Source organism: Epinephelus lanceolatus, chromosome 11 (assembly GCF_041903045.1).
Source record: "Epinephelus lanceolatus isolate andai-2023 chromosome 11, ASM4190304v1, whole genome shotgun sequence".
NCBI lineage: Eukaryota > Metazoa > Chordata > Actinopteri > Perciformes > Serranidae > Epinephelus > Epinephelus lanceolatus.
The window spans coordinates 20,543,975-20,553,742 of NC_135744.1; the positions used below are offsets into that span (position 1 = coordinate 20,543,975).

The 9,768-nt window shown below is 42.1% G+C and overlaps 1 protein-coding gene across 1 annotated transcript in view; it reads right to left on the bottom strand.

Annotated features, from left to right (window-relative positions):
• The window catches only part of LOC117263691 (CXADR-like membrane protein), a 93,044-nt gene extending 84,875 nt beyond the window's left edge, over window positions 1-8,169 (bottom strand). The window contains exon 1 of the mRNA XM_033637291.2: window positions 7,814-8,169. Within this exon, the coding sequence (XP_033493182.1) occupies window positions 7,814-7,847 (34 nt within the window). The 5' untranslated portion in view covers window positions 7,848-8,169. The remainder of the gene's footprint in view (window positions 1-7,813) is intronic.
• Between the last annotated feature and the right edge of the window lie 1,599 nt (window positions 8,170-9,768).

Here is a 9,768-nt window from a genome sequence, read left to right on the forward strand (position 1 = left end):
TCCTGCACAGCTCCACCCTCAAAATATGGTCACTTCTGGCTCCAAATATCCAAGATGGTGGCGGCCAAAATGCCAAATCTGAGGCTTCAAAACAAGAGCCCAAACATCAGTGGGTGATGCCACAATGGCCATGTCTATTATGTTTAACAGCCAGTTAAAGAGGATATCAGACAGCATTAACTCCTGCAGAAACATACGGCAGGTGTACACAGTATATTTCATAGCTTGTTAAAGCTATGCTTTTCTGTTCAGTCCCTGTGTGGACACCTTGAGGAGAACTTTTCAGACAGCAGACATGCCCTGCAGCATGTTGTCAGATTGATCAGATTGTTTTTAAAGTCTGCATCAGTTGAGTCTGCACACAGAAAGAGGAATAAATTACATTTACTGCAGTATTGCTCCCTGTCATTTACAAAAGGCCAGCCTGTTGGTATTGACGTGAATGCAGCATCTCATTTAGAGAAACAGAGGCTCACACACAACATCAACAATCCTCAGATGATCCTGATGGCTCCACAGTGATCCAGATGAGCGTTGTGGGGAAGTGAATCACTGGTAGCCACAAGCATGATTGCTGTCTTTCATGAATGTTTACTTCTCACAAACAACTGTGTTTCATTGACAGCCAAACATGAGCATGGCGTTAAATCACCACAGCGCACTCAAGAAAACGCACCCACATGCATGACTGAACAGCCCATAAATCTGTGGGGTGGGTGGAATTAATATCCCAAGACAAATATTTTGGAAATGAACATCAACCTCATTTCTCACAGTGAAAACATGGAGAACATATGGTCTCCATTACAGGAAACTGGAGCCATACAAAAGCCTCCCAAGAAGCCGGGCGGAGAGAATGCTTCCTGTCCAGTCAGACATTTAGATTCTCAAAAGCAATTCAAGGTGTAAACTCAGCTTTAAACAGCTTTGTTCCAAAACATGATTTATTTTGACATTTCGAAGAAAAGACATTTTGAAATATTAAAAGCGTTTTGAGACTGCTGCCAACAAAATACGGCAATCTAGTAAAATAATAAGAGCCTCTAGATCCTGGCTCATGAATTTCAGCCGACAAAACATTGTTTTTTCAGCCCTCAAAGCAAGAGAAACAGCAAAGAGTGCACGGGGTGTTATGTGACTCCCTAAATAAGCATTATTCTGGCAGCCATCCATGCAAGATTTGAATAATGTGGTTGGAAAAACAATGGTCATACCTGACTAAATATTTGAGTGAAATAAATCAAAATCAGACTAACATCATATCATATTCTCCGCCTGTTGTTTTCACCAGGTGTCCCCTGAGATCTGTTTGAAATGGTAAAAAAACCCAAATCTCTTCATTAAAATGAGCAATTAGTGCAAACTCCTCAAGGACCTGTCATGTAAGTAAGCGCACGCTGGAAGTGTTTAATCTCTGTGCAATAAATACGACGCCTGAAGCTCTTTGGCTGCAACACGGCTGATTTTATACACAGCCACTGGCTTGTATGGATTGCATAGCTGCTCCCCAAAGTCTCCAGTTATGCTTTGAGTGAGATAGAGAGATGGGTTTCGGTTGTTCGGATGGACGGAGGGAGGAAGGGAGGGGGGGAGTGGGTGAGGGGTGGGGGAAGATGTGAAGGGGGTGAGAGGGGAGAGAGACGACGTTGTCACAGTGATTTTTGTCAGCTGGCTGAAGAGGCGCTCAGTAAGGGGAAGTTCCCCCCTGCTGCTGCGCTCAGCTAATTAAAACTCACCCTTTCCACATGCCTGCGCACGTACACACACACACACACACACACACGCAGTGCCAGTTGTCGTGCGTCTGTTGTCAGAAGAAAGTATACTGGTAATTTTGTTACATGAGATAATTCTATAAGACTCGTGGTTGTATGTCAACAAAATAAGAAGTCATACAATCTCAGGAGCTCAATGTCTTTGCCATCAATAACAGCTCTGAACTCAGTCGGGCTGAAGATGGACTTCATCACTTTATTCTGCAGTAAGAGAAACACGGACTACAAAGAACACAAGCTGCATTATATTGACAAATCATTGTATATTATGTGTTACCCTATGTCAAGTCTTTAATGTAAGATTTGTATTGAGAAAAACTGTAAAAACACTTGGTCTCATCTCGCCCAATCTGCCCAGAACATATTACTGTCTCTTATCTATGCAAGATGCTCAGCCTGTTGCTATGCTATGTAATCATAGCATTTTTAACAACACTGCAGGAAAGCCTGTTGATTGGTTCAACTACTATACTTAATTTCTGCCTATCTCTGTTAGGGCTGCCCCCGACTAAGAATATTCTTAATCGACCAATAGTCAATAGTCATTTAGGGCCATTAGTCGACTCGTCACCAGCATGTTTATGATATTAATTTAATTATTAAATGATATAGTTTGGACGGGGCAACACAATGGTTTGAGTTGAAGAGTTCCGTACTAAAGAACCTTCATTAATATAGGCCTATATTTTATCTACAAGTGCACGTCACACACTGAGCGAGCCGCCTGTTAATGACGCTGTGGGCTAATGGGCATGTAGCTACTTCCATGTTTCAGATGATACGTCATGTTTGTAGTCGACCAATGAAGATGAGTTTACATATCACCTTGGGTTCGTCCTTCACCTTCTCAAAATGATCCCACACTTTGGATTTCCTGCCCGACATGTTATTAACTAGCCTGTGGAATAACTGCAGGTACCAGCTCTGGAAATTAACCTGACTCCTGTCTGACTGCTGAGCGTGGACACTTCCTGTGTCTGTCCTTTCAAATTAAATTCCCACATGGTCCGGTCATATAGGTTTTGATTTATTTTGACAAGGCGCAGCTCCTAATAGAGTTTCACTTTTTTTTTCTGTGACTAAGCGACCAATAAAATCTAGCTGACTAATGACCTTTCTGGTCAACAGATGTTTGGTTGACCATTCAGGGGCAGCAATTTTGCAACAATCGGGAACAATGGAGTCACTGGGCAACAGCAAATCCCTCCACTCATCACATACTCCATAGAATTTCTTCTCGCCCTTCGAGACAAAGCAAGAGAAACAACTCAGCACTATATATGACAGTGCTCTACGCAGGAAGGCCAAACATAATTGCTGATGCCTTACATCCATTACACTCAGAGTCTGAGCTGCTACCATGTGGGTGTCAATTTAGGGTCCCAAGAACCAGCCGGAACATAAGAAGTGCTTTATTCCCTATGCTATACAGTTAATGAACACAGAACGACTGTATCGGGGAACACTACTATTTTTATGACTTATTGCTCCTACCTGCCTATTTGTATTATTGTATCATATATATATTAATTGTATTTTAATGGCGTATTGTGTTATGTGTCTGTCTGTACCCTTGATGTTTTGAGAGAAGCCAAAGACTGACTATCTATACATTTTTATGCGTACAAATAGCCACAAAATGTGGGTGTTTTTTGGTGACTTCTCACTGAGTTTCCAGCGGGGATACTTGTCTTTTTAGTATGACACTGCTATGTTTCCATCTGGGATAGTGCCACCAAAGCAGGTATTTTAAGCCAAAACATGATGTTTTCCTAACCATTACCATGTGACTTGTACTAATAAGGTACAAATGTGATGTGTCTGTACTTTGAGCCCGGTCTCACTCTTAAGTTGTCAAAATCTGGTGCTTGGGCAGTGACTTGCAGCGTCAGAAACCAACAAAAAAAAGGCATCCCTTAATGTCTGATGATATGATACGCGACCAGTTGTCGTTACAGTTTAACGGCACCCGGCAGCGTCAGGGGGAAACCCGGCAGGACATGGACTAAAGTTATGGTGGTGAAAGCACAAATGGGGCGGACGGGAGTGGTGGTGGATGGGTCCAACAAACACTGACCTTCACCCTTTTTTCCTCAACCTAACAATGTGCTTTTCTTGCCTAAACCCAACCATGTGTGTTTGTTGTTGAAGGAAAAAAAAGTCAATTTGTGGTGTTGTACTGACGTAGTGCGTTTATTTGAAAGAGACGGTATGTAAACGTTAAATTTCCTGTGAAAACTGAAGTGTATTTTAAAAGACAACAATGGATGTAACAGGCAGAATTTGAGACTTGACATGTGGACGTGGAAAGTCCATGAGCAAACGTCAATATGTGACGAGGTCGGAGTGAGAATGTGTTGGTAGTTTGCAGAAACGTACAATGCCAACATTTATTCTGGCAATTGGGTTGGTAATTGCAGTCATTCCTATTGGCTGAACTCTCAGACATGAAAATCTCAAACCTGCACAAAAACATATGAAAGAAAAAAAACTGCATGGTTTTGCCACGCAAAGTATACGAGAAAATGTGCTTTCTATAATTTGGGTGAAACAACCCTTTACCTTGGATGTATTCATAGTGTCTTGTGAGTGTAAGTTGCACATGACATGTGACAGTGCTCTGCTCTGACTAACTTAGAGTGTCTGACATGACGGGCAGCGAGCGAGATGTTGGCAAGCACGCAGGGAGACCCAAGGTGAATCTGGACTGATACAAAGAAGAGATGGCATGTGCATCACAGAGAGACAGAGAGAGAGAGAGAGGAGGAGGAGGAGGAGGAGGAGGAGGAGTGAAGTCCGCTGACACTCTACTCCCTCATCCAACAGAACAACAACAAATCTAGCTATCTACCTATTTGAGTCTCTTGACTGTCAAAGTCACCTATGAGACACGCAGCAGAGGCGGAAAGAGGAGGCACGAAGAAAAAAGAGAGGGATGAAGGGGAGATGAGGGAGGGCGGCTGCCAGAGATTTGAGGCCAGAGCCCTGCAAGATGTCACATCCTAACCTCTGGCACTGGAGACTTCTGTCATCTCCACACTTGACAAATCCTTTCGCCTGCCGCTGGTGATCTCCTCTATATATAGAGACGAGGGGACAGATATGGCTTAACTCATTACCTCCGCCAAGGAGGTTATGTTTTCGTTCCGGTTTGTTGTTTGTCTGTTTCTCAGCAGGATTACAGAAAAACTACTTGTCCGATTTTCATGAAACTTGGTGGAAGAGTGTAGCATGGGCCAAAGAAGAACCCATTACATTTTGGTGCGGATCCAAATCACAGGGCAGATACACAAATTATTTTTCTATCTCGTTAACGTTGCAAGATAGGGCATGTAGCCTTGGTGGGGGTCTGCGTTCTCCGAGTGAAAAGCCCAGTCAACCAAAAAAAAAAAAAAAAAAAAAAAAAAAAAAGTTGGCATTGTACATTTCTGCAAACACTAAATATGTTACATTTTTACGCTTCATACATATCATGTCAACATTTCTAAAATGACGTTAAATGAACTGACCATGCTGCCAAGCTGCAGACCACTGTTGAAGAGCAACACACAACAAAATCGGTTGTGATTTAGCAACTCATTGCTGCGTTTCCAGTAGCTTTTAAGGCTCCAAACGAGGGTATTTTGTCACAACCCATCACTATTTTTCCAGCAGGAATAGTGCCATGAAAATCAGGTGTTTCTTACAGTAATGGCGCTGCTTTTCCTGCAGGGAAAGTGGCACAAAAAGTATTGTTTTACTGAGACATTGCCGCATTTCCAGCTGGGACTGCGCCCCTAAAACCATGTATTTTAAGCCCAAACATGATCGCTTCCATAACATTAAGTTTCAATGTATCTGCTTCATGATAACCTGCAAATGTAACTTATCCGTAGTTCGCAAAAATGCACACTGCCAACATTTTTTCTGGCGACTGGGTTGCAGTGAGGGTTCCCAAAATGCCGTGCATGTCAGATGACACAGGGAGGCTCTGGCTAATCTTTGAAGATATCTGTGATATTTCTCTATACTGCACCAGGCAGGAGTCACAAAAAATGAGTATCATAAAGGTCACATAAAAAGTGTACTAAAAATAAAGTGTGGACCAAAAAGCAAGTGGGTGAAGGAGAAAAGTCCAAGGGAAGAGCTGGAGAGTATATGTCCAACCCGAAGGACACAAAAGGCCTCATTTCCTCATCATCCCCTTGGCACATAAATCCTCAATCGCCATTCACTCAGCCTCTGACAATTAGGAAAACAATTCATTTTCATCAGGCTAGTTTTTTTCCAGCTTGAATGACGGATGAAAAATTATCCTGTAAAAAAGGCTTTTAATTGTTTGATACTGGCCTAGGACACTGTATTATCTTCATTTCAAGGTCACACGAACAGGCAGTTGTTGGATGATAATAGCTTCCAGCACAGCATGCCTTGGAAATCTTCATAGCTTGGGTGTGAGCTGTACTTTAATCCTGAGGTGAAGTCAGCACTCCTCAGAACGCAGACCACCCTCAAACATGTTGTCAGTTAACGAATATGTGGAGCTTTGTAGCTACACTCTCTGAGAGAGACGTACAACTGTTTTCATCAAGAACGAAAATCTAATTGTGGCTCCATCTGATTTATTCAGCTGCATTTAATTTGCGGCAAAAAGCGAGGACAAGTTTTCAGCTGCAGAGCGAAAAGGAGGCAGTGCCATGAGGTAGAATATGCTGTGTTATGCCATGGCCTGTCGAACCTCGCTCCTATAATGCAACTAATGAAAGCTCCCATCACCCCATGGACAACTGGACTAATTGTAATGTCATGGCCCTGTGCTGCTGCGACGGCTGAGTGCCGAGCTGGGATGTGCTCACACGTGTCTGATGCATGCTGACTAACACACAGACAGGCAGTGGGAACCAACGACGTGCATTTCACAATGGATCTACTCATGTGATGTGCTTTGTCAGAGTAAACAAGTGTGGGTAAACTTTGAAGAGCTGATGAAAAAAACCTCTTTATATATGAGGAGAGATTTCCATTTCCTTTGCACCAAACTAAAAATATGTACTGACATGCAAGACTTTAGGCGATGCATTTGTCATTTGGTGAGTGGAAAAACAGAGCTAATAATGCAGGGAAAAAAACGCTCTACAACCAGGCACATTGCAAACTAGTCACCTTGACCCTGTTTTGATGAAAAACTTAAATCATCCAGAAACCACGCACATCTAAAATCCTAAAAACTGAAGAATAAAAGCCTGTCCTTGAACATAATGTGCCATTCATTCATGCAGAAGGCACATTTGTCGATGAATGTCAGCACTTGCTCCAGTTTTATAGTAATAAATAAAGTAAAATACTACAATTACCATGTTCAACAACCAGCTTCACGTGAGGTTTCAGGACCTTAAAGTTCATGGATGACAGCGAGATTTTTACGTGATGCATATTTCCAGTAATAATACACTTTTCATTCGGAAACACAAAGTAAACCATTCATCTTCCGATAATATTTCTATCATGATATACACAGCATAGTGGCTATGGCAGAATACCGCTCCTACCTTTTCTGCAACTTTAAAGTAGAACAATGACATCACTATGGTATTTCTATAATATCCCTGTGATAAAACACCACCAGGAGTCATAATCAGGTTATAGTGACCTTTGCAATAGGTTATATTTCTTAAACATTGCCATTTGGACACGTGATCCTCAATTGTGGGTTTAAAATTGCCATATTGGATTTAGCGTTATCTATAACAATAAATGGCATGGATTTATGAGTATGCCAGTGCTGCAATATTTTCTACATTACATTTTAAGCTCCAAAACTGTCTTCTATAAACGCTAAAACTGATGACTAGAGTACTTTTCCAAAGGATGTACTTTGCAAACAGCAATACAGCACACAGACTTAACTCATATCACAAAACTTGTGTCCAAAAGCACATTTTAAAACCTGTCTGAGAGTCCACACACACACATGCACACACGCACACACACCTCTCTCATGATTCCTCAGCATAAAATCTGTGATCCCAACTGCAGCCGGGAGCGTGCATTGAACTTACCTAAGAACAGTGTGACGAGAGGAGAAGCAGGCATCCCGGCATCCAGCAAGGACAAATCCCAGCAGGAGAGGAGAGAGTATGTAGGATGTCTGTGTGACTGACTGGATCGACTTTACACTAACTACAGTGTGACCTGACGGAGGAGTGAAGAGTACCGCATGTCTCCAGCGCGCCGCGCAGCATACAGCGTCAGCATTCTCATTCATTCAAGCGCAGCAGCATCTTCTGCGCCGGGTTTACACTGATCAACCAGGCAGCAGCGACTTCTCCTTGAGCTCACCCTCAGCTCGTGTGCGGCGTGTTTCCCCTGGTGTACACGCGTCCACACGCAGCCTCTCTCTGTCCGTCCTGCCCTGTGGCCCACTGCGTGGAAATCAAAAGAGGAGGTGCAACAAAGGTGTGCCTGTAGCAGCCGGTAAAATGGGGACCTCTACAGTTGATACGGGCGTATACCTCTGGTCCATGATATAGTGCTACTGTACTGCGTCCCGACACAGGCATCCTCCTACGGGACAAACATGACATTGTACTGCCCCTTCATTTCTCGTGTTCCTTCAGTGTGGTGCATTTCATGTGATTATTACACAAATAAGTGGATTTGATATCTGAGTCAGTTTTGTTACGCATTAATATTTGTCCCCAAAAATACGTTTGTTTAAAATCAGTGAAATATTACATACTTTTTTTGCACATTTGCTGGATTTATCCAAGTCCCCATAGAAATGTAATCAACTTCTACTAATTATAAATACTCAAAATATGCTTAGATTATTTTACAGGCAAAATTAAACTCTGCCAGTCGCTGTTAGTTTGTAGTTTCTTGCCATAAAAATAAATAACTATAATTACATTGAGACTATTTCTTAAAAAGTGACCATTTTGAGAGGGAATTTAAAGGAGGTGAGCACAAACTTTACTCTTCAAGTTCCACCTTGTCAGACTAAATTATAACCCATTTCAAATGTTATCGCTCAATTAAACTAGTATCAATAGTGGTTATCAGCCTCATAGATATTGGTTAGCAGGGTCCTACTACATAGTAGGTTGTAAACGCCATCATAAGCCCATTAAATGTCTGTTGTCAATGGGTGCGGTTACATGATGGCTTCTCATTCATTCAGAATTAAAGTCTTTCCATGTAATTTACATGGGAAATATTCATTCCGAATGAGGGTTTACACGGGAGATCAGTTTAATCGCCTGTATTCGGGTCTGCGCAAGGTTTCTGATTGGATAGGGGGCGGATGTTACGTGTTTACGTTTACCGGAAGAAAACACTGTAGTCCTCGCTCCGGATAACAAGATGCTTCACGACGCCGTTCTTAGTGCCTTTTTCGGGCTTGTTTTGCTTATATTCTTGAAGCAGCAGTACGACAACAGCCTTGTTCTGCTAATGCTTCGTCTGTTGAGGAGGAGAAGGGAGGTAGAAGGTCTAAGAAAGTAGATAGAAGACCGTGCTTTGGCGAATGGAAACCGGTGAGTGCAAGAGTCTGACTGCTCTATCTCAGCCCGTTGCTATGCGCGCTATATACGCAAGGAAACGAGCATGCACAGAAAGACCGGAATAAGTGTATACAAATGCGAGAAATTCTTTCATTCGGAATTAGAAACGGAATATTCCAGCCTTTTACATCGGATTGAATTTTCAATCGCATTGGCCATTTTCAATCTGAATTAGGTGTTTACAAGATCACTTTTAATAGGAATGAACTTTCATTCCGAATGAAAAGGGAATTAAACTGTCCATGTAAATGCACTCATTAAGAGCACTTTCATTCGGCTTAGGCGCTGATACTACATGGTTAGGTTTTAAAAAACATCATGGTTTGGCTAAGAATAAGTATGTTGGTGACATAAGCCTGTGTCACATGACGTGTGTCACATAGTTAAAGGTTCTGTATAAAACACTTAGACCATTAATATAACAGTAAACCACTATTTTCTCTGTAAACTAA